This window comes from Marmota flaviventris, chromosome 9, assembly GCF_047511675.1.
Source record: "Marmota flaviventris isolate mMarFla1 chromosome 9, mMarFla1.hap1, whole genome shotgun sequence".
Lineage (NCBI taxonomy): Eukaryota > Metazoa > Chordata > Mammalia > Rodentia > Sciuridae > Marmota > Marmota flaviventris.
The window spans coordinates 90806714-90832127 of NC_092506.1; the positions used below are offsets into that span (position 1 = coordinate 90806714).

The window sequence follows — 25414 nt, forward strand, 5'->3', positions numbered from 1 at the left end:
TTAATTGCCTGGGAAGACGTAAAAAAGTTTAGTCAAGGTTTGTCTTTCAATTGTGGGCATCTGAGCTTTAACACCTGGTATTTCAAATGATCGTTGAACCTAAAAATAAAAAAAAAAAAAAACAAACAACTTTTGAGTTTTGCCCTTTATGGAGAAGTAGAAAACCTATTACACCATAAGACAACATGATCATGATTGGGATTGATTCTTGCAGTGATGTGAAGGCCAAAGAGTTATAAAAACTTTAAGAGAAAAAGCCTTTAATTACACCAGCAGTTCCTCACTGGTAAACATAACATTATGCCCTAAGTCAGATACTAAAAGTCACCTTCAAATTGTAACTAATTCCAATACTCCTCCTGGGATATGGTGTTAATTGGGTCTCTCCAAAATTCCGGTTGAAGCCATAACTCCAGTATCCTAGAATTTGACTAAATTTAGAGATAAGGTTCTACATGTGTGATCAAGTTAAAACAAGGCTATTGGTGTGGGTGCAAATCCAATCTAAATGGTGTTCTAAGGAGGAGAGTTACCTTGGGCACACATAGAGACATGGGATGTGTACCCACAAAGGAAAGGCCATGTGAGAACGCAATGAGAAGTCAGCCATTTGCAAGCAAAGGAGATTCTTTTGTAGGAATATAACCTACTGACACTTTGGTTTTGGATTTCTAGTCTACAGATCTATTAGGAAATAAATTTCTTTCATTAAGACACCCTGTCTGGGGTTCTTTGTTGTGGTGGTCTTGGAAAGCTAATATACCCACCCAATTAATTCTACTTCCAATCTTCAAGTAAAAATGTCTCATTGAGGTAGAATTGTTGTACATTCAAAGTGTATGGAGAGGTAGGTTGTTTTTAGTTTTGAGCTCTTGCAAATTTAGCTATTGTGAATATTCATGTTGAAGTATTTGTGTTAACATATTTTAATTTCTGGTAGAATATATAGAAAAAGAATTATTGGGTCTTATGGTAGTCATGTGATTAGCCATTTATGAACCTTCAAAAATATTTTCCAAAGTCATTGTGCCATTTTAACTTCTCATGAGCTGTGTCTAAGAGTTACGGTTTTTTTCACTTACACCCTGGCACTAGGTGTGTTCAGTCTTTTAAATTTTACTCATTCTTATAGATGTTGAATTTAAATTTTTCTTTCTCTCATAATTTATAACATTTAACATATTTTCATGTACTAATTTGCCATCAGAACTTTATGTGAAATGTGGGCTCAAGTGTTTTGCATTTTTTTTAGTATTTTTATATTTCTTCCTTGAATTATTTTCTTTTTATATTTAAATAAAACTGTACATATTATAAAATTTATATATATGATGAATCCAATTTCTTTATATTTTATGAACAAAAGTCATATTTTCTCCTAATCTAGCACTGTCTTTAGCTTTAATTTAGCACTCCTAATCTCCTATGTCTTTAAAAGGGCAGACAATCTTGCCTTTTTTTTGCGGGGGAGGGTACTAGGGATTGAACCCAGGGGCACTCAACCACTGAGCCATGTCCCCAGGCCATTTTATATTTTCTTCTGAGAGGTGTTCTCCCCAAGTTGCTCATTATCTTGCTAAATTGCTGAAGCTGGCTTTGAACTCAAGATCCTACTGCCTCAGCCACCCGAGCCACTGGGATTATGGGCATGTACCATCATGTCTATCTTGATAAAGTCAAATTTAACATGTTTTAACAGACTGTGCTTTGCATATTACGGTTAATCAAAACTTTGCAAAAATTAAAGTCTCAAAATTTTTCTTCTCATTTTTCCTCTAGAAGATTTATAACTATAGGTTTAACATCTAGGTTTAGGATACATGTGAATTTGGTCCTCATGTGTGGTTCTAGAGTGAATAGAAGTTCTTGTCTATTTTTAGCATATAGCTATTCATTTGCTCTAGTGCTATTTACTGAAAACACCATCTCTTCTTTATTTTTAAATGTTTTCTGGATTATTAATCTCCATTATTATCTGTTTTTCTTTTATTTTTCTTTTGCTTAGTTTTCTTTTCACTGACTCTTCCCAGGGATGCTCTATCACTGATCCATATCCCCAGCCATTTTATTTTATTTTATGTTATTTTGAGACAATTTCTCACTATGTTGCTGATGCTGATCTTTGACTTGTGATCCTCCTGCCTCAGCCTCCAGAGTCCCTAGGATTACAACTATGCACCACTGAGTCCAGCATGATTTTTCCCAGTTTCTTAAGGTAGAATTTGGACCATTGATTTAAGGCATTTCTTTTTATTCTAATTTCTTCATGCAGTGCTCACATTGTCTTCTAAATAATATTTTAGTAATATCTCAGAGTTGATGATATGTTTCATTTACATTTTAATTTCTCTATTGACCATGTGTTACTTAGAAATACTTTATTTATTTCAAAATATTCTAGACATCTTACTAGTTTATTCTATTCTATTTAAAGAACACATTTTTAATGAATAGTCATTTGAAGTTTATTGAGACTTTTTTTGTGGCTCAAAATAGCCATTATCTTTGTAAATATTTTATGTACCCTTGAGAAGAATGTCTCTGCTGCTGTCTTTGGTTGAAATGCTCTATGCCAATTGGGTCAAGTTGTATTGATTATCTTGTTCACATCTTGTCCGTCTTTGACTTCTGGGGCACTTGTTCTATCAATTATTGAGAGAAGGGTAATGAAATCTCTGATTCTAATTGTAGATTTGTCTATTTATATGGCAGTTCTGTCCATTTCTGCTCCTTACATATTAAAACTATTATTAGGCATGCACACATTTAATATTTTGATGTTCTCCTATTGAATAGATCCCTTTATCTTTATGGTATTACAAATTTTTATTTCTTCAAGTATTCTCTGCTGTGAAATCAATTTTGTCTGAATCTAATAATCCATTTCAATTTGTTGTTGATTAGGGTAGGTTTGATACACTTTTCCTATACTTGTACTGTTAACCTAGTTGTCACATTGTATTTAAAGTTGATCTGTTACAGTTGACATTTACTTGATTGTATCTGACAATATCTGATATTTAATCTGTGTGTTCAGATGACTTTCACCTTCTTTCTAGTTATCCTGATTTTCTTGAATTGTTATGCTATTTAAATGTTCATTTATACTTATTATTATAATTCTGATTTTATTTTAGTAATTAATTGTGGGCTTATGGTAAATAACTTTATCTTAACATAACTTTAACTTCTGATGACATAGCCTGATCTTACCACAAGTGTTACTGTGCCACCTACCTATAATGTATAGACATTCTGACTTTAGAAATCTATTTCTTCCAGAATTTGTTCTAGTGTCATATATTTTACTTTCACATCTATTGTAGAACTGATACTATATTTTTATTGCATATGTTTAACCAGATGATTTTCTTTAAAGAGATAGTATATGTGCATGTTTGTATACACATTAACATAAACTATGTATGTGTGTGTGTGTATGTATATATATATATATATATATATATATATATATATATATTTATTTATATATAGTTGCTATTTCCAGTGCTTGTATTCACTTTTATAGACCTACATTTCTAACTGGTATTGTCTTACATCTTCCTGATTGACTTCCTTTAACACTTCTTGGAGTGAAATCTTTTTTATGGTGGAAAAAAATGTTTATTTTACCTTTATTTTTGAAAGATTTGTTTTTATTTTTCTGAATAAAGAGTTTTAGGTTTACAATGACTTCATTGTTCTTATTATTCACAACTGTTTTCTAGCATGCATTATTCTTTCAATGAATTTGTTTATATTCTTTTTTTTTTTGGGGGGGGGGGGGTACCATGGGTTGAACTCAAGGTTCCTTGATCACTGAGCTACATCCCTAACCTTATTTTGTATTTTATCAGAGACAGGGTCTCACTGTTGCTTAGCGTCTCACCAAATTGCTGAGGCTGTCTTTGAACTCAAGATCCTCCTACCTCAGCTTCCTGAGCCACTGGGATTATAGGTGTGCACCACAGTGCTAGGCTTGTTTATATTCTTTTCTTTGTTTTTCTTCATGAAGCATTCCTCTTTCCTCACTTTGCTTTTAGGATTTTCTTATCAATAGTTTAAAAGAATAGAACTCAGGTAAGTCTTGCCGTCTTTTTCCACTATTTTAATATTTCAGCCTTATTGTCTTTCTTTAACTTATGGGTTTATTATATCTTTAATAACCTTTGGACATTTTTTAAAATCATTATTCAACAGTTTTATTCCTCCAAATTTAGAGCATCACTTGCACATGTATTAGCCTCTTCAATTTTTACCACCACTCACTGATGCCTTGGCCATTTTCTGGTGGTGGTTGTATTCCTTTTTTGCTCTCTGTGCCTTATCTTATACAATTTACTCAAATCAATTTTTCTTCTGTAATATCTAATATGCTCCTAATTCTATCCAATATATATATGTATATTTTTATCTTACACATCCTAGTTTTCACACCTCAAAATTTAATTCAGGCTGGGTGCAGTGACACATGACTGTAATCCTAACAGCTCTGGAGGCTGAGGCAGGAGGATCAGAAGTTCAAAGCCAGCTTCAGCAATGGCCAGGCACTAAGCAACTCAGTGAGACCCTGTCTCTAAATAAAATACAAAAAAATTGATCTGGGGATGTGGCTCAGTAGTTGAGTGCTTCTTAATTTAATACCGGGTACCAAAATTAAAAAAAAAAAAAAATCACTATAATCCTTTTTATATCTTCCATGATTCTACTTGGCTATTAAAAATGTGGAATATATTTACAATAACTGTTATATTGTCCTTTTCTGCTAATCCTGACATCTGTGCCAGTATGGGTAAATTTTCTTTGATTGATCTCTTAATACTCAGTTTTAATTTCCTGTTTATTTACTTGCCTGATATCTTATTAAATGGATGTCAAATAGCATTTATACACACATATAACTCACATATACATATTCATATAATTATGCTTTGTTTTTACATACTGTAGGTTGAGATTTATTGGATCCTTCTGGATTGTGCTTTTAAGATTTATTATGTAGGACCAGAGAATTATTTATTGTGAGGCTCTTTATTTTCTAAAATTTAGGAACAACACATCTGAGTCCTTAACAGGTATATATTGAGATTTTTCCAGACTGGCACTCTTCCTATTTCTTTATAAATATCATAGTGCTTTTTCTGCTAACCCATCAGTGTGATATTTATTTATTTATTTATGTATTTAATAATTATAACAAGTGAGCTTAACCACTGAGCCACATCCCCAGATTTTATATATATATATAATTTAAAAACAAAGTCTCATTAAGTTACTTAGGACTTCATTAAGATGCTAAGGCTGGCTTTGAACTTCCAATCACCTGCCTCAACCTCCCAAGCTGCTGGGATTACAGTCATGTGCCACTATGCCCAGCTTTTAGTGTGATTCTTTTCCCTAATTAAAGTAGTCTCCTTATGCACATGCCAAACCATTCTCTGCTGAAGATCTCCACAGTTCTCCACAGTTCTCTGTGTAGCTCCCTGCCCTTTATTATCATGCGCTTTGAACTCTAACTACCTGTTCTGCCTGGACTCTCAGCTCTGTCTTCTCAAATTTGAGTCCACCAGATTCTACATTGCTTCTACCTCCCAGTGTTGTGCCCTGCAAATTCTCAAGATTATTAAATTATGAGATAATTGTAGGACTCACCCTGTTTGCTTCCCATCTCTCAGGGCATAGGGACCTTCATTGTCTAATGTTCAGTACACTGACTATTACTGCTTCATGTAAGTTTTCTATTTTTTATGTGTATCTCAGAAATGGTACAAATTGAGTGTGTTAACCCAAATAAGCTAGAAGAGTCTCTGATCTCTAAATTATAACTATCAAATTTCCCCTCATGGTTTATGTCTTGGAGTCTGAACCCTTAGAGATTCCTTCAATTCTTCAGACCTGCTCCTTTCATTCCTTTTAGATTGGAATCCCAGTGTTCTGTCCCTTAAGATCTTATTTCACATTCTTCATTTGCTTGTTCTCATTCCCTCCTATACCTTTTTCATTGGTCAGTAAAAACAATTTTTAGGCCAGTCATAAACACATACTAGCCAGGTGTGGTGGTGCCTGCTTGTAATCTCAATAACTCAGGAGGTTGAGACAGGAAGATCACAACTTCAAAGCCAGTCTCAGCAGCTTAGGAAGGCCCTCACAACTTAATCAGACTTTGTCTCAAAATAAAAAATGAGAAAAGGACTGGAGATGTGGCTCAGTGTTTAAGTATCCCTGGATTCAATTCCTGGTACAAAAAAAAAAAAAAAAAAAACATAAAACAAACAAGCAAAAACAATGAAAACATACCCACACCAACACCTATACTAATAATCCTATTCTATCAAGCTTATGGACAACCACGACTAACATAGGACTTATTCCTTCCTTTCACAAAACTCTCTTATTCTTTTCTCTAAAAATATGAAGGACCTATATTTGAGTGATGTGCTTTTTAATTCTCTATATTCTACTAGAATATTAGCTATGAAAGTAGTGACTGTGTCTGCTCATTTTTATTGCATTGTCTGCATCAGGAATCCACAGTTCTTATTGAACGGGAACTCAACAAATGTAAAAAAAGAAAAGAAGGTTTGCACCAAAGGCATTCCATAATTTGAATATTTAAATAAATATCATTTCATATGACAGATTATATTTGTATAAAGATGCACTTATAGAAACAAATACAGCCTATCCTTACTCATCTCCCAATTTTTTAAAATTTTGATACAGATTTATTTTTTCCTATCAGAATGAGGTAATTTAAAAATAGCTAGAAAGCAAAGTGTGTTGCATTCTGAACAACATCCTATCAAAATACATAACTAGGTTATCGTGCACAATCGTTCTGGCTTCTACAATAAGTGAATGTAAGAAGTAATATATGATCTTACCATCATAAATATTTCTGTTAGGTGACAATACCAAGAATGTTCTTGAATATTATTTATAAGTTCTGTGATGAAGATGGAACCATTTTTTTTCCTCCAAGAAAGATTATCTGTGAGTAAAGACAAGGATAAATCTTGAGCTGTAGCCTTCATCCTTTCAAAAAAGGAAGCAATTATAAATAACTTTGAACAGATTTAAGGAAGGAGGAAAATAACTCAGATAACTGTGTTTGACTTTAAACACAAAGGGTAACAAGATGGGCTCTGATCAAACCATAAAGGGTATCATCTGAGGCTTGTAGCATCACAGGTGCAGGAGTAGGGCTCTGGAACCACGGTCCTGTGGTTCAGAATATAAATGCTATGTTTACATTGGTAGTATAGGTCACATTTTCTAGTAGATTTTTTTTTTTTTAATCTTCAAATTTTCCTCAAGGCAAAATAGCTGCTCAGTGACAAGCAGTTATTGAACTCATAGATAACAAGCTGGCCCATGAGAGACAGAGGGTGCTCTGTCCTTGTTAACACTGGTTGGTTCAAATTCCATGTTAGTCATGGACAGAGATGTCTTCTGCTAAGGCTATTCTGTTCTATTTTTTAGTAGCTCTTTCCTCAGAACAAAAGTCTGTGTTTCTGATACTGGAATTGCCCAAAGTTGCAAATTAGATAGGCTGTGTATTGTTTTCATTGGTATACCTCAAATAGCCTGAACTTCAGAGTCAAACTAACTTGGATTCATACCTGGAAAATATTGCAAGTGTTTATTCAGGCAATTTATATGATTTTCATGAAATTCATGAAAAAAGAATGACAAAGCTTACCTGTCAGATATGTGCTAAATAGTAAATAAATATACATACCAAAAATAAATAAATAATTTATATTAAGAATAAGATTTTGCTTGAACATTTCATAAATCCTGTTTTTCCCAGGCCACTGACAATTATCTTCTCTGAAATATGCTACGTTATTTTTCAAATGGAATTGCCTTAAATATGATGATTTTTAAAATTGGTTCTCTACATTTTTTTATAACTCCTAGTTTGCAATTTTATTTCACCAGGTGCTGCTTATTATTTGGTGATCTTTTAATGACATCTAACACTTAGGTTTTTTGATTTTCTAAACTAGAAATTTTAATTTTTTGAAAAAGAGGTCACATTCCCCTTTTCATTTAAAAATATCCTCAGTGGTAAAAGCAGTGCATTCATACCAGTAGACTCATCAAACCATTACTGCTGTGAGCCTACTGACCAATCACCTACTAAGTGGATAAGGAAGACTGGCATCTGGAAGGATGTAGAGCAGAAGAGGCCCCTGCTGCCACTAAACTGTAAAAGAATGCTACAGTAACGTGGATGGGATCTCCATTCCTTTCCCATTCCCTAGTAAAGTTTTCTGGCCATGTAGGCAGACAGGCCTCCTTCTCACACATCCTAACCCATCCATGCAACACATACATCCAACGAAATGCATACGTGGTGTTGAAGAGCAGAAAGCAACAAAGTCCTTCTCCACATGGGCCTTGTGGACACCATCATGCATCGGGTTCTCAGAAAACCGTGAAGAGCTATCCACTGAGCCTGCTGGAGAATCGCTGACCCACACCTCTCCAGTGTTTCCTATGGAGAATGATATGCTGTTATTTACTTACTCACTGCTGAATACATGTTAGTTCTTTGACAACTAAATAAATGGGATAGAATTTTATAAAGATTTTTCAATTAATTTCACACACACACACACACACACACACACACACACAAGCACTATGGGTCTAGCATAGCCATAGAGGATGTCAATGAATAGCAATCACATTCTTGACCTGGAAGGTACCAACTGAGCAGAGGCAGTATTGCTGCTATAAACATACATTGGCTATGCCTGAGTAAAGAGAGCCGTTTTTAGTTTCATGACAGTTAAAGTGACAATAACACAAAGGTAAGGGAGGAAATAACTACTCTGTGCAAAAACAGACATTAAATTCTAAACCTGTCTTTTCACTTCCTTTCCTTCCTAATTGCTACTTCTTCCTTCTAAACCATTCCCCAAGTGATGTAATTACATTAAAGTTAAAAAAAAGTTATACGCCCCCTGCGCCAGCATAGTAGAGGGAACTGGGACCAAAGACAGAGCAGGCCCAGCGGCCTGCTGAGGGGCAGAGCCGCCCCCCACCCCCCTCGCCTGCCAGGTAGGGGAAGGGTGACCACCCACAGAAAAGGCCCAGTGGCCCAGGGCGGGACAGAGCTTCCAATCACTCCTGCAAGGTAGGCGGGCCTGCGACCCACTGGCAGAAGAGGAGCAGCTGCCTGCTGAGAGGCTGAGCCGCCCCCTCCCCCTGCGCTGGCATAGTAGACGGAACTGGGACCAATCACAGAGCAGGCCCAGCGGCCTGCTGAGGGGCAGTGCCGCCCCCCACCCCCCTCGCCTGCCAGGTAGGGGAAGGGTGACCACCGACAGAAAAGGCCCAGTGGCCCGCGGCGGGACAGAGCTTCCAATCACTCCTGCAAGGTAGGCGGGCCTGCGACCCACTGGCAGAAGAGGAGCAGCCGCCTGCTGAGAGGCTGAGCCGCCCCCTCCCCCTGCGCCGGCATAGTAGAGGGAACTGGGACCAAACACAGAGCGGGCCCAGCGGCCTGCTGAGGGGCAGAGCCGCCCCCCACCCCCCTCGCCTGCCAGGTAGGGGAAGGGTGACCACAGACAGAAAAGGCCCAGTGGCCCGCGGCGGGACAGAGCTTCCAATCACTCCTGCAAGGTAGGCGGGCCTGCGACCCACCGACAGAAGAGGAGCAGCCGCCTGCTGAGAGGCTGAGCTGCCCCCTCCCCCTGCGCTGGCATAGTAGAGGGAACTGGGACCAAACACAGAGCAGGCCCAGCGGCCTGCTGAGGGGCAGAGCCGCCCCCCACCCCCCTCGCCTGCCAGGTAGGGGAAGGGTGACCACCGACAGAAAAGGCCCAGTGGCCCGCGGCGGGACAGAGCTTCCAATCACTCCTGCAAGGTAGGCAGGCCTGCGAACCACCGGCAGAAGAGGAGCAGCGGCCTGCTGAGAGGCAGAGCCGCCCCCTCCCCCCCGCGCCTGCAAGGTAGTCGGAACTGAGACCACCATCAGAACAGGTCAGACCTGCAACTGAGAGACAGAACAGGCCCAGTGGCCTGAGGAAGGGTAGAGCCGCCCCCCCCCCACGCCTGCAAAGTAGGCGGACCTGCGACCCACTGGCAGTACAGCCCCAGAGGCCTGCAGAGGGGCAGTGCCGCTGCCTGCGCCTGCAAAGTAGGCAGAACGGCGACCACCGACAGAACAAGCCTAGCGGCCCGCAGAGGGACAGAGCCGCCGCCCGCGCCTGCAAGGACGGCGGACCTGCTACCGACTGGCAGAGCAGGCCCAGCGGCCTGCCGGCGTGGTAGGCACATTGCCCCAATTGGCGGAGGGGCAGAGCCGCCACCCGTGCCTGCGAGGGAGACTTTGCAACTATACAAGACCAATATAAATATATAGGGGGAAAATTCAATAGCACAACAGTTTCACCAAGAAGAAAGGAACGCGAACAGTATGAAGAGACAAGGAAAGAAAGGACCACAAGCATTGCAGGTCAACTCAACTTTAGAAGAGGTAATAGCTGCAGCTGATGGAATGTCAGATAAAGAATTCAGGATATACATGCTTCAGATGATCTGGAGTCTCAAGGAAGACATCAGACAGCAAAATCAGACAATGAAAGATCACTTCAACAATGAATTACATAAACAAATCCAAGAAGCAAAAGATCAACTATACAGGGAAATAGAGGTTATAAAAAACAAACAAACAGAAATCCTAGAAATGCAGGAAGCAATAAGCCAACTTAAAAACTCAATTGAGAATACTACCAGCAGAGTAGAACACTTAGAAGACAGAACATCAGACAATGAAGATAAAGTATTTCAACTTGAAAAGAACATAGACAGCTCAGCAAGACTGTTAAGAAACCATGAGCAGAACATCCAAGAAATATGGGATAACATCAAGAGACCAAATTTAAGAGTCATTGGGATACAGGAAGGAACAGAGTTTCAAACCAAAGGAATGAGCAATCTATTCAATGAAATAATTCGAGAAAACTTCCCAGACTTGAAGAATGAGACAGAACCCCAAATCCTAGAAGCCTACAGGACGCCGAATGTGCAAAATCATAAGAGACCCACACCTAGACACATTATAATGAAGATGCCCAACATACAGAACAAGGAGAGAATTTTAAAAGCTACAAGAGAAAGGAAGCAGATCACATTTAGGGGTAAGCCAATCAGGATAACAGCTGATCTTTCAACACAGACTCTGAAAGCTAGAAGATCCTGGAATAACATATTTCAAACACTGAAAGAAAATGGGTTCCAACCAAGAATTGTGTTTCCAGCGAAATTAAGCTTCAGGATGGAAGATGAAATTAAAACCTTCCACGATAAACAAAAGTTAAAAGAATTTGCAGCTAGAAAACCATCTCTTCAAAACATCCTTGGCAAAACATTACAGGAAGAGGAAATGGAAAATAACAATGAAAACCAACAGTGGGAGGTAGGACACTAAAGGGGGGAAAATAATCAAAGTGGAAAACAAACCATGTTTAGTAACATAAATAAACAAATATGGCTGGAAGAACAACCCATATCTCAATAATAACCCTAAATGTTAATGGCTTAAACTCACCAATCAAGAGACACAGGATAGTAGAATGGATCACAAAACAAGACCCAACAATATGCTGCCTACAGGAGACGCATTTGATAGGAAAAGACATACATAGGCTGAAGGTGAAGGGTTGGGAAAAATCATATCACTCATATGGACTTCGGAAACAAGCAGGAGTATCCATACTCATATCAAATAAAATAGATTTTAAGCCAAAGTTAATCAAAAGGGATAAAGAGGGACACTACATACTGCTCAAGGGAACCATACACCAACAAGACATAACAATCATAAATATATATGCCCCAAACAATGGTGCAGCTATGTTCATCAAACAAACTCTTCTCAAGTTCAAGAGTCTAATAGACCACCATACAATAATCATGGGAGACTTCAACACACCTCTCTCACCACTGGACAGATCTTCCAAACAAAAGTTGAATAAGGAAACCATAGAACTCAATAACACAATTAATAACCTAGACTTAATTGACATATATAGAATATACCACCCAACATCAAGCAGTTACACTTTTTTCTCAGCAGCACATGGATCCTTCTCAAAAATAGATCATATATTATGTCACAGGGAAACTCTTAGACAATACAAAGGAGTAGAGATAATACCATGCATCCTATCTGATCATAATGGAATGGAACTGAAAATCAACGATAAAAGAAGGAAGGAAAAAGAATATATCACTTGGAGAATGAACAATAGGTTACTGAATGATCAATGGGTTATAGAAGACATCAAGGAGGAGATTAAAAAATTCTTAGAGATTAATGAAAACACAGACACAACATATCGGAATCTATGGGACACATTGAAAGCAGTTCTAAGAGGAAAATTCATTGCTTGGAGTTCATTCCTTAAAAAAAGAAAAAACCAACAAATAAATGATCTCATACTTCATCTCAAAATCCTAGAAAAAGAAGAGCAAAACAACAGCAAAAGAAGTAGAAGGCAAGAAATAATTAAAATCAGAGCTGAAATCAATGAAATCGAAACAAAAGAAACAATTGAAAAAATTGACAAAACTAAAAGTTGGTTCTTTGAAAAAATAAACAAAATCGACAGACCCTTAGCCATGCTAGCGAAGAGAAGAAGAGAGAGAACTCAAATCACTAACATACGGGATGAAAGAGGCAATATCACAACAGACACTTCAGAAATACAGAAGATAATCAAAAATTATTTTGAATCCTTATACTCCAATAAATTAGAAGATAGTGAAGGCATAGATAAATTTCTTAAGTCATATGATCTGCCCAGATTGAGTCAGGAGGATATAGACAACCTAAACAGACCAATATCAATTGAGGAAATAGAAGAAACCATCAAAGGACTACCAACTAAGAAAAGCCCAGGACCGGATGGGTATACAGCAGAGTTTTACAAAACCTTTAAAGAGGAACTAATACCAATACTTTTCAAGCTACTTCGGGAAATAGAAAAAGAGGGAGAACTTCCAAATTCATTCTACGAGGCCAACATCACCCTGATACCTAAACCAGACAAAGACACTTCAAAGAAAGAAAACTACAGACCAATATCTCTAATGAACCTAGATGCAAAAATCCTCAATAAAATTCTGGCCACTCGGATACAAAGGCACATCAAAAAAATTGTGCACCATGATCAAGTAGGATTCATCCCTGGGATGCAAGGCTGGTTCAATATAAGGAAATCAATAAATGTTATTCACCACATCAATAGACTTAAAAATAAGAACCATATGATCATCTCGATAGATGCGGAAAAAGCATTCGACAAAGTACAGCATCCCTTTATGTTCAAAACTCTAGAAAAACTAGGGATAACAGGAACATACCTCAATATTGTAAAAGCAATCTATGCTAAGCCTCAGGCTAGCATCATTCTGAATGGAGAAAAATTGAAGGCATTCCCTCTAAAATCTGGAACAAGACAGGGATGCCCTCTCTCACCACTTCTGTTCAACATAGTTCTCGAAACACTGGCCAGAGCAATTAGACAGACGAAAGAAATTAAAGGCATCAAAATAGGAAAAGAAGAACTTAAATTATCACTATTTGCAGATGACATGATTCTATACCTAGCAGACCCAAAAGGGTCTACAAAGAAACTATTAGAGCTAATAAATGAATTCAGCAAAGTGGCAGGATATAAAATCAACACGCATAAATCAAAGGCATTCCTGTATATCAGCGACAAATCCTCTGAGATGGAAATGAGGACAACCACTCCATTCACAATATCTTCAAAAAAAATAAAATACTTGGGAATCAACCTAACAAAAGAGGTGAAAGACTTATACAATGAAAACTACAGAACCCTAAAGAGAGAAATAGAAGAAGATCTTAGAAGATGGAAAAATATACCCTGTTCATGGATAGGCAGAACTAACATCATCAAAATGGCGATATTACCAAAAGTTCTCTATAGGTTTAATGCAATGCCAATCAAAATCCCAACGGCATTTCTTGTAGAAATAGAGAAAGCAATCATGAAATTCATATGGAAAAATAAAAGACCCAGAATAGCAAAAACAATGCTAAGCAGGAAGTGTGAATCAGGCGGTATAGCGATACCAGACTTCAAACTATATTACAGAGCAATAGTAACAAAAACAGCATGGTACTGGTACCAAAACAGGCGGGTGGACCAATGGTACAGAATAGAGGACACAGAAACCAATCCACAAAACTATAACTATCTTATATTTGATAAAGGGTCTAAAAGCATGCAATGGAGGAAGGATAGCATCTTCAACAAATGGTGCTGGGAAAACTGGAAATCCATATGCAACAAAATGAAACTGAATCCCTTTCTCTCGCCATGCACAAAAGTTAATTCAAAATGGATCAAGGAGCTTGATATCAAACCAGAGACGCGCCGTCTGATAGAAGAAAAAGTTGGCTACGATCTACAGTCGGTGGGGTCGGGCTCCAAATTCCTCAATAGGACACCCATAGCACAAAAGTTAATAACTAGAATCAACAAATGGGACTTACTCAAACTAAAAAGTTTTTTCTCAGCAAAAGATACAATAAGAGAGGTAAATAGAGAGCCTACATCCTGGGAACAAATCTTTACTCCTCACACTTCAGATAGAGCCCTAATATCCAGAGTATACAAAGAGCTCAAAAAATTAGACAATAAGAGAACAAACAACCCAATCAACAAATGGGCCAAGGACCTGAACAGACACTTCTCAGAGGAGGACATACAGTCAATCAACAAGTACATGAAAAAATGCTCACCATCTCTAGCAGTCAGAGAAATGCAAATCAAAACCACCCTAAGATACCATCTCACTCCAGTTAGATTGGCAGCCATTATGAAGTCAAACAACAACAAGTGCTGGCGAGGATGTGGGGAAAAGGGTACACTTGTACATTGCTGGTGGGACTGCAAATTGGTGCAGCCAATTTGGAAAGCAGTATGGAGATTTCTTGGAAAGCTGGGAATGGAGCCACCATTTGACCCAGCTATTCCCCTTCTCGGTCTATTCCCTAAAGACCTAAAAAGAGCATGCTACAGGGACACTGCTACATCGATGTTCATAGCAGCACAATTCACAATAGCTAGACTGTGGAACCAACCTAGATGCCCTTCAATGGATGAATGGATAAAAAAAATGTGGCATTTATACACAATGGAGTATTACTCTGCATTAAAAAATGACAAAATCATAGAATTTACAGGGAAATGGATGGCATTAGAGCAGATTATGCTAAGTGAAGCTAGCCAATCCCTAAAAAACAAATGCCAAATGTCTTCTTTGATATAAGGAGAGTAGCTAAGAACAGAGTAGGGTCGAAGAGCATGAGAAGAAGATTAACATTAAACAGGGATGAGAGGTGGGAGGGAAAGGGAGAGAGAAGGGAAAATGCATGGAAATGGAAGGAGACCCTCAGAGGTATACAAAAGTACATACAAGAGGAAGTGAGGGGAAGGGGAAAAATAATACAAGGGGGACAAACGAATGTCAGTAAAGGGGGCAGAGAGAGAAGAGGGGAGGGGAGGGGAGGGGAGGGGAGGGGAGGGGAGGGGAGGGGAGGGGAGGGGGGATAGTAGAGGATAGGAAAGACAGCAGAATACAACAGACACTAGTATGGCAATATGTAAATCAATGGATGTGTAACTGATGTGATTCTGCAATCTGTATATGGGGTAAAAATGGGAGCTCATAACCCACTTGAATCAAATTGTGAAATATGATATATCAAGAACTATGTAATGTTTTGAACAGCCAACAATAAAAAAAAAAATAAATAAAAAAAAAAAAAAAAAAAAATAAAGTTAAAAAAAAGTTATAGGAAAAATAAATGGCATAATAATTTTATTTTATTTATCTTATTACAGTATAATTTACATACAGTAAAATTCATGACTTTGGTGAATTTTAACATATGTACAGTCATATTGCTACCTCTGTAACAAGATGTAGAATAACCCTCCCATCTTCAGCTTCTGTCAATTATTACCTTGTGTTATCCCTATATTTTTGGCTTTTTCCAAATGCCATGTAAAATAGAATCATGTAGCATGCAATCTTTCAGGTCTAGCTTCTTTCACTCACTTTGCATTGTTTAATTATTTTGAGACTGGATCTTGCTATGTTGCTCCTGTTGGTCTTGAACTCCTGCCTCAGGCTTGCTAATAGCTAAGACTACAGGCACAGGTCCCCAGCTTTAATTTGGATCCCTCACTTTCAGGTGAAATACTTCACAGTCAGAAATCGTAAAATTTTAATAACATATTTTTAAATTAAACCCTCTTCATGCCACAATTTTAATAATTCTATGTAAAAAATAATTTAGAATTCATATTATCATCACCACTGAACTGTGGTTCAATGACGATTTACTTTTAAGTTGGATAGCAATTCTCTACTGCCACCCCTAAATGCTCTTTCCAAAGAAATCTGTTTGATATAATGGCACAAAAAGTAAGGTTCATGGCATTTTCACCAGATAGAAAGCACATAGTATAAAGCCTCAGCCTGCATGACATACACCTCTCTTATCCCTGGGCCCCATTGCAACTTACCCCCTCTACAGGCCTGGATGATGATGACCTTGGGTTTGTCCTTCAAATGGGAACAGTTCTGGTTGTTGAAAATCTGGAAGATGGAATCATAAGGCAACACATCTTGTGTTTCATCACCATGTGTGATCCCACAGATCGCATCAAAGATGCCATGGGACATGAACACCAAGAATGTGCTGTCTGAGGACTTGTGCTCTAGGCGGGCAGCAAAATCTCTTAGGACTCTCTTCATGGCCTGTGAGAGAAAACATTTCATCATCACAACACAATACCTACACTTTCCCACGTTAAAGCTTTGAGCAATAGAAAGAATAAACATCAAGTGTCTGGCACATTTCAGAGCTTAATTTATAAAACATACACATGGATGACAACCATTATTATTTTTTGTTGCTATTAATGTTATTGTAGTAATTCAGGAAAATATTTCAATACTCTAATTCTATATGTTTCCCTTAATTTTTTCATAATATACTGGCAAATGTTTTATTGTGGCAAAATGTACATAATCCATTATTTATCATTTTAATAATTTGTGACCTTATAATTCAAATACATTCATATTGTTTGATAAAATCTCACTACTTTCTGTACCAAAACTTTTTCACCATCCCCAACAAAAACTGCATTCATTAATTTTAACTCCTCCTTATCTCCTAGTAAACTCTATTCCACTTTTATTTTCCTATGAATTTGCTTATACTAAGTTTATCACATAAGTCAAAACATAGAACATTTGTCCATCCTTTTCGTTAAACACAGAGTTTTAAGACCCATTCATGTTGTAGAAAATACCAAAATCTCACTTCTTTTTATGACCAAATGATATTCTATTTTATCTTTATGCCACATTTTACCTACCTATTCATTTGTGGATGGACACTTGAATTTTTTTCCCACACTAAACTTTAGTAAGTAATAATATAATGATATAAATAACGACATACAAGTATATTTGCTAGAGTCTCTGCTTTTGATATGTTTAGATATAAATGTAATTAGGAGTGTAATCAGTGGGCCATATAGTAGTGTAATCTTTTAAGAACCACCCCAGAGTGTTTTCCACAGTGACTACATCACTTTACATGACAAACATCAAAACACAAGTTTCTAAGTTTTCCACATTCTGGCCAATACCTGTTATTTTCCTCCATTTTTTCCTCTTCCTCTTTCTTCTCCTCCTCTTATCATGGCCAACCTAGTAGGTGTGAAGTGGTGACTCATTGTGGTTTTGATTTCCATTTTTCAGATGAATAATGATGTTGAGCATCTTTGCATATGCTTACTGGTTATTTGTTTGTATTCTTTGGAGAAATAACTATCAAGTCCTTAACTTATTTTGTTGAATCAGATTGTTATTGAGTTTTAGGAGTTATTTTGTATATTCTGGATATTAGTCCCTTAACAGGTATCTGATATGCAAACCATTCTTCAGCTTACATTTTCACTCTCTTGTTCATATCTTTTGAGACACAGTTATATTTATCAATTATTTTTTATTGCCTGTGCATTTGATGACATATCCATGAAATTGTTTCCAAGTTTGATGTCATGAAGAATTTATTCAATGTTTTCTTCCTTGAGATTTATAATTTAAGCTCTTAAGTCTAGATCTCTGATTGATTAAAACTTAATAATGATAGTATATATAATTTATGTTAGGACTCCAACTTGATTTTGCATGAGAATGTCTAGTTTTTCCAGTATCATTTATTGAGAAGAAAAAGACTCTCCCTTCCTCACTGAATAGTCTTGGCACCCTTGTTGAAATCAATTAAACACAAATATGAGGCTTTCTGTTCTATTCCATTGCTCTATATGTCTGTATTTATGATGGTATCTGTAAGAGTTCTGACTGTGGAAATATATGGGACAGCTTTCCTCTAGTGAGCCAATTCCCAAGGGATAACAGGCACCCTGTCTTCCACAGTTGGAATATTCTGCAGTTTTCCCCAGGAACTAGAAAGATAACTAATCCACGTGCAAGGCCGAGCTGCTATGGCAATGCCCTGAGGCTCTATGCTAGAGTCTTATCAGCCTCAACCTTAATGTCAGGTATATAGCTCCTGGTAATAAAGGAATGTGCTATAACTATAATGTTTCACCAAGCTCCAGTGCTCCAGGACCTGCTCACCTAATGCCTAATGGTAACTTCAGATAATGGGCTTTCTTGAGAGCTACACAAAGCTCTTAACATTGCATATTGAACTGTAGAATGGAACTGCAGAACAAGAAAACTTTGTGATACAATAAACAATAATGTAGTTATGGCACTAATGACTCAATGTAACCTATTAGGGTAAATAAAGGTGGCCGCTTAGATGAGCAGCCATTTTTCTGCCTTGGCATCTTGTCTCTGTGTTTCCTTTTATTTCTTTCCTTTTTTTTAAGAGTATTCAACTTTATTTATTTATTTATTTTTATGTGGTGCTGAGAATTGAACCCAGGGCCTTGCACATGCGAGCCGAGCGCTCTACCGCTGAGCCACAACCCCAGCCCCTCCTTTTATTTATTTATAGGTATCATATGTTTTAATTACTTTAAAAAGAAAGTGTTTATTATATGTCAAGAAATTTGTAATGTTTTGAACAACCAACAATAAAAAATTAAAAAAAAAAAGAAAGCGTTTAGCTTTCTTTCTCTTTTTCAAGGTTGTTTTGGATATCTGAGCTTCTTTGAAATTCTCTATAAATTTGAGAATTGGCTTTTCAAATTCTCACCCTCCCTCAAAAAAAAAAAGTCTGTTGGAATTTTGATAGAGATTTCACTGTATATGTAGATCACTTATGACAGCATTAGCATGTTAATAGTATTCCCTTCCAATGCATACACATGGATTATCTTTCTATTTGTTTAGATTTTCTGTATTTCAACAATATTTAGTAGTTTTTGATGTACATGTCTCTCAGTACCTTTGTTAGATTTATTCCTAAGTATTGTATGCTTTTAGGTGTTACAAATAAAATTGGTTTTCTAATTTTCATTTCAATGTGCATTCTAGCATATAGAAACACAAGACCCTATTTTTATGTTAATCTTGTACTTTGCAACTCCTATGATGATGACTTTTTTATTAGTTCTGATAGCCTTCTATTATAAAGCTAGTGGTAGAATCTGTGAATAAATAGCATTCCCTCTTCATTTTCAGTCTCTACGCCTCTTACTTCTTCTAATAGTTCTGGCTTGATCTAAAGTACAATGTTGAATGCACTGATGAAAGTGATCATTCTTACTCTGCTGACTGATCTAGGAGAAAAACTTTATCTGAGTTTCTCATGAATACTATTTAGCAGATTGAGAAAATTTCTCTCTATTCATAGTTTTCTGAGAGCTTTCTTTGTGCAGTGGATTTTGTCAAATTCTTTGTATCCATTAATTTGAGTCATCACAAATTTGTTGTTTTTGTTCCTGTCATCCTGTCCATGTGATCTATTATCCATTGTTTCTCTTATGTTGAAACGCCACCACACTCCTGGGATAAATCCCACTTGGTTAAAGTAAATAATCCTCTTTATTTACAAAATATATTGTTCTGAGATTTTATTTTATTATGATTCTTGTATTCAGCTTTAGGATTAGAGTAATTCTAGCCTCATAGAATGGGATGGGTTATAAATTGTTTTCTCATCTTGAATTTCTTGGAATATTGAGAAAATTGCTGTTAATTTTTAAGTGTTTGGTGGAATTCATTGGTTAAGCCAGTATTCTTTGTTGTGATGTTTTTGATTACTGATTGAATCTCCTGACTTGTATAGATTTATTTCAAATTTCTTTATTTTCATAATTTAGTTATGATAAGCTGTGTGTTCCTAAGAAACTACCCATTTCATTTCAGTTATCTAATCTGTTGGCAAGTAGTTATTCTTAGTTATAATCTTTTAAATCTCTGTAAGTTTGAAAGTAATGTTCTCTTTTTCATTTCCAATTTTAATTATTTGTTTCCTCGTCCTCAATTCTGTGGTTTATTTTAAAGAACTAAGATTTTATTTACTTTTCCTATTAGTTTTATGTTTTCATTCAATTATTGTACTTCTCAACTCCAGAATTTCTTTTTGTTCCATTTTATACTTTCTGTCTCTGTATTGATATTCTCATTTTGTTTAGATATCTTATATCTGGTTTTGCCTATGTCTTTTGTTAGCTCTCAGAGCATCTTCAAGAGATCTATGTAAAGCTTCTATCTAATAAGTCTTCAATCTGTGCTTCCTCATGGATGTCTGCTTTAGATTTATTTTGCTCTTTCCCAATTTTTTCTGTAGCTTGTAATATTTTTAGCTAGATATTTGAGTATTATATAATTGTTACCATCAAATTTCTATATAAAATAACATGGGATTTGAATATAACCTACACCACACCCCCAAATACTTCAAATCATCTCTAGATTGATTATAATACCTAATATAATATAAATCCTCTGCAAAGAGTTATTGCTTATAGACTGAAAAAGAAAAAAATTGGTACATATTCAGTACCAATGCACGTCTTAATTGAATATTTTCAAACTTTGATTGGTTGATTGTGTTGATATGAAACCTGTGGATACCAAGGCCAAGAGCAATGGTGTTACTTTGGATTTACCCTTTCTTTGAAGTTGATGTTTTTACTTATTGTTTGTTTTAATATATCTCTGTGTCAGAAATCAGTCTGAGGTGAAAGTTTAAGATCTTTTCAGGTATTTTTTGAGCCTGGGCATATGTGGTGGCTTCCTAAATTCCCTCATATATGCTCTTGTTTTTAAATGTTTAAAAAAGACTATCAGTCACTGAAATGTTTGGAAACTGTTTATTTGGTGAGGGTTCAAACACGGCATCCAGCTTACATGCCCACAGTTCTCAGTAGGAACACATATCTCCAATATTTGGAGAAAAGGTCTTTTTTTCCATTCTTTCTCCAGCAAGTTGTACCATAAATGCAACTTGCCATCCCCATGGCTACCTGCCTCAGGTTGAAGAGTGGGATAAGGGATAGGTAGCTACCAATATTAACTGCTATTTATCATTCAGTCTGTTCCCTAGAAGATTGAAAGTATTCAAATAAAATCCAGAGTCCAAAGAGTAACTTCATTGCTTTCTGCCAGTATAATTTTCAAGGTACAGCGGTGCTTCTTACTCCTCCAACTTTCCTGATATCCTTCTCCTATAATGCTAAATTATTATTATTATCATTATTATAGTTGTAAATGGACAAAATGCCTTTGTTTATTTTTATGTGGTGCTGACAGGATCAAACGCAGTGCCTTGCACATGGTAGGCAAGCACTATGCTACTGAGCTACAGTCCCAACCTTGTGATGCTAACTTTTAAAAATTTTCATCCCCAGATCAATTTTTTGCTCTTATCTTCCTTGTTTGTGTCTCTACAGACAATACCTGTTGATTTCTATTGTCAACAAACTCCATATTGTTTTTGCCCAATAAAAGGCACTGGCAGGAGACTAGAGGAGAATGGAAAACAGCAGTAGTAAAAAGTCAAGATATTTTACTCCTCCACATGCCTACATGCCCCAGTGCTGCCACAGTTCTGCTGGGGATCATGACTTCTCTGGCTGCAATGCCTTCTGTGTGAACACTTCTCCAGTTCTCCACACATGCTGGCAGAAAGTGTGTGTGTGCTTCCTAAGTAAAGTGATCAGTTTGGGGTTTAAGAATAATAAAAATAAGAATAAAATGAAAATACTGTCGCTGAAATATATACACACAAACACATGTGCATATATGTATGCTTATACACACAGTGTGTGTTTATATTCACTGCTCCAAGGTAACATTGGCAACTATCAATGACAGCTTTGACTTTTTCATTTTCAAATTGAAAAAATAGCAGCTTGATCAGGTAGTGCATGCCTATAATTTCAATATAATTGGCAATAGGAGTACAAGTTCAAGGCCAGGCTCAGAAATTTAGCCAGACCTTAACAAGTTTGTGAGAACTTTTCTCAAATAAAAAATAAAAATAAAAAAAGCTGGGGCCCTGACTCAGTGATAAAGCACCTCTGGGACCAAGAAAAAAAAAAAAAGAAGAAGAAGAAGAATGAAAGAAAGAGTTGAAAAAGCAAAACAAGTCCCAGATAAATGAGATGAATGGCCCTCAAATAGAGGTACATGGGCATATATAAGTATGTGTACCAAATAGGGAAGGGGGCCTTACCCTGGCTGTGAGATTTCTTTCTACAACAACAGTGTAGCCCAGGTCTTCAAGCAGCCTCTGCATCCCTTGGATGTCATATTCAGACCCATTGCGCCTTGGGAGAGAGTCAAACTCTGTGTTACAGATGATGAGGGCCAGGCGAGTGCGGATCGCCTTCTCTTTGATTGGGTAGATCTGCAGAATAATGCCAAGTTATGTGCAATTAAAGTTCTCAATATATTCACAGCATACTCAGGCAACACTCTCAATGACATGAAATAACTGTTTGTTCATCTGCTAACTTTTGCTGGAACCATTTCTTTCTCTCCTTCTTTAATGGTAGAAAGAGTTTTAGAAAGAAATCAGACAAAATAAGGGGAATAGGGAAAGCTACAGCAAGAAAAGCAAACTCCCAGAGTAATGAATAAGAACAGATGTGGGCTATTTATTCAATGATCTAGTGGAGTAGACTAGAATACTTTTTGTCCTTCCTTGTCCCTTTCCTTATATTTAGCCAAACTTTATCTGATATAAAAGACCCATATCAAAATTCTTGAATATTAGATCATTCCCCACCTTCTTCAGTTGACATTGATCATAACAATCCTTAATTTTATTTTATAGTATCTATATATAAACACAAAGTAGCATCAATATATCATGCATCAAAACATTACTGTTTCATTATTGCACATCTAATTTTCCTGATAGAATAAAATCCCTTCTGTCAAGATCATATTATAATAAAATACTCATATACAGTTATTTTTTGACCCCTGAGGTACTTTCATATATCTTAAAATAAAAACCCAGTGTCAGCCAGCTATGGTGGCTCATGCCTGTAATCCCAGTGGCTTGGGAGGCTGAGGCAGGAGGATTGCAAGTTCAAAGCCAGCCTCATCAATTTAGCAAAGCCCTAATCAACTTAGTGGGATCCTCTCTCAAAATTAAAAAAAAAAAAAATTAATGCTGGGGATGTTAGGATGTTGCTCAGTGATTAAGTACCCCTAGGTTAAATCTAGGTTCAACTCCCTGGTACAAAAAAAAAAAAAAAAAAGAAATACTATTACTCTTAAGTCCTCTGTATATTTACATCTAGGGAATCTTTCTACTTCATTTGATTCCCTATTCCATTAATTTTCCGTCTCACCCTTCCAGACTCCTTTGTGCATAGTTCCAGGAATTTTTGATGAGAACAAAGCTTGAGTAAGCCTCTGGATTCTTCAGATACTGGCTCTGGTCTTCCATCAATAGCTTCTGCACAAATTTTAAAAGACATGACAAATGTGATATATGGTATCCTGGTTCTATTGGTGCATCCCAGAACCCAAATCACCCCAGTAATAGTCAGAATGTACTAATTATCTTGGAATATAAAAGAAAACTTTGTGGGAAAACTGTTAGCTGGTAAAAACTAGTTGTGTCCAACATCTTGTTAAGTTAGGTAAATTGTGGTCAGGCAAGAGTTGTTGCTCCTTTGTGGGAAAAGTTAACTGATTAAGAGAGGTACTCCAGATGCAGCAATATATGCATGTGACTCTGGTGAGGACTAGGAAACAATAGGTCTAATAAGACTCTATTGATCTGCCTTGGTTTTGAAAACTTCATTAAGAATCTCCTTTGAATCTAATTCAAATTTATAAGGATTGTCTAGCTGGTCCCTAAGAACAGCTAGAATGTGCTTTGTTTTGGATGGATAACTCTCCCAAATCTCTCTCATTGTATGTAGTTATCAACATTGGATTCTCATTTCTCCTTGATTTCTTTATAAGGCTATTTTTAAAAGCTGAGTGCTTGGCTCTACTGAACAATGGAGGACAGGTTGTCCAGTTGTTTATCCTTTCCTTTCAAGTTATGGAGCAGCCAAGATGCCAGGGCATCAGTGGGGTGGGTGACCAGCTGTCCTTGCTGAGGATCTAGAACTCAGAATATAGGTCCATCGACTGGGCAAAGTGTGTGAAAGTCATCAAAAGTCTCATCAAGCAGGCTCAGGCTGGAGAATATCGATACTCATTTCCTCCCTGAGTAGTCTTTGATGCTTTCTTGGGGAAATAGACATTTTATCCCTAAATGAGCCTCAAAAGAAAGAAAAAGGTGTGGACAGATGTTGCGGGTTTTGGTTTGTTTGGTTGATTGAACTCAGACAAAAGTAAGGCAATGATTAGAAGTAATGGCAAGTTTGACACAGAGTCACAAGAAACAGAGTCCCTGTGGATCTCTGATTTGGCATCATTGGATAGAAAGGTATGTTTGCACAACACAATCAGCTTGGCAATCCTCAGGATGGGATTTGGAAGCAGGCTTTACTCCTGATTCTACCGCATAACAGCTATATGAACTTAGATTACTTAATATCCCCTGTTTCTAATTTTCCCACTTCTGAGTGAGAACAAAAAAAAATCAGTTTACATGTTAGATTTTTGTGCATATTTAGTGATTTAACATCCAAGAAGTACTTGAAGCAATGTGTGACTATATTAACTTTTATGTGAGTGTTAACATCATTATTTTTCTCTTGCTACTACAAATATAATGTGGACTTAGAAAACGATGAAATCAGAATTTGGTGTTGTGTGCACATGTATGGTTCACATTAAACCACAAAGCACTGATATGCCTGTTTGCCATTGCTTCTGCAATGAAGGTGAGTTATTCTCATCTAGAGTCTAATGCTACCTTTGATTCCTGAAATTATCCTGA

The 25414-nt window shown here is 36.8% G+C and overlaps 1 protein-coding gene across 1 annotated transcript; it reads right to left on the bottom strand.

Annotated features, from left to right (window-relative positions):
* LOC114089015 (caspase-13-like) lies at positions 1–23993 on the bottom strand. The gene is made up of 6 exons (XM_027930771.2): positions 23865–23993; positions 22736–22909; positions 16587–16821; positions 8360–8503; positions 6885–6991; positions 1–99 (listed from the first exon to the last, which is right to left on the bottom strand). Exons 1-6 carry the CDS (start codon positions 23991–23993, stop codon positions 1–3), a joined length of 888 nt encoding a protein of 295 aa, XP_027786572.2.
* Between the last annotated feature and the right edge of the window lie 1421 nt (positions 23994–25414).

Bases quoted from the DNA above. Each gene is read 5' to 3' on its own strand.
- LOC114089015 (XM_027930771.2), bottom strand. From the start codon at position 23,993: ATGTCTTTTAAAATTTGTGCAGAAGCTATTGATGGAAGACCAGAGCCA. The intron at 22,910-23,864 runs GTGAGACGGAAA...ATTATTCTGCAG, and splicing joins GCACAAAGGAGTCTGGAAGG to ATCTACCCAATCAAAGAGAA. The intron at 8,504-16,586 runs GTAAGTTGCAAT...CATTCTCCATAG, and splicing joins CATCCAGGCCTGTAGAGGGG to GAAACACTGGAGAGGTGTGG.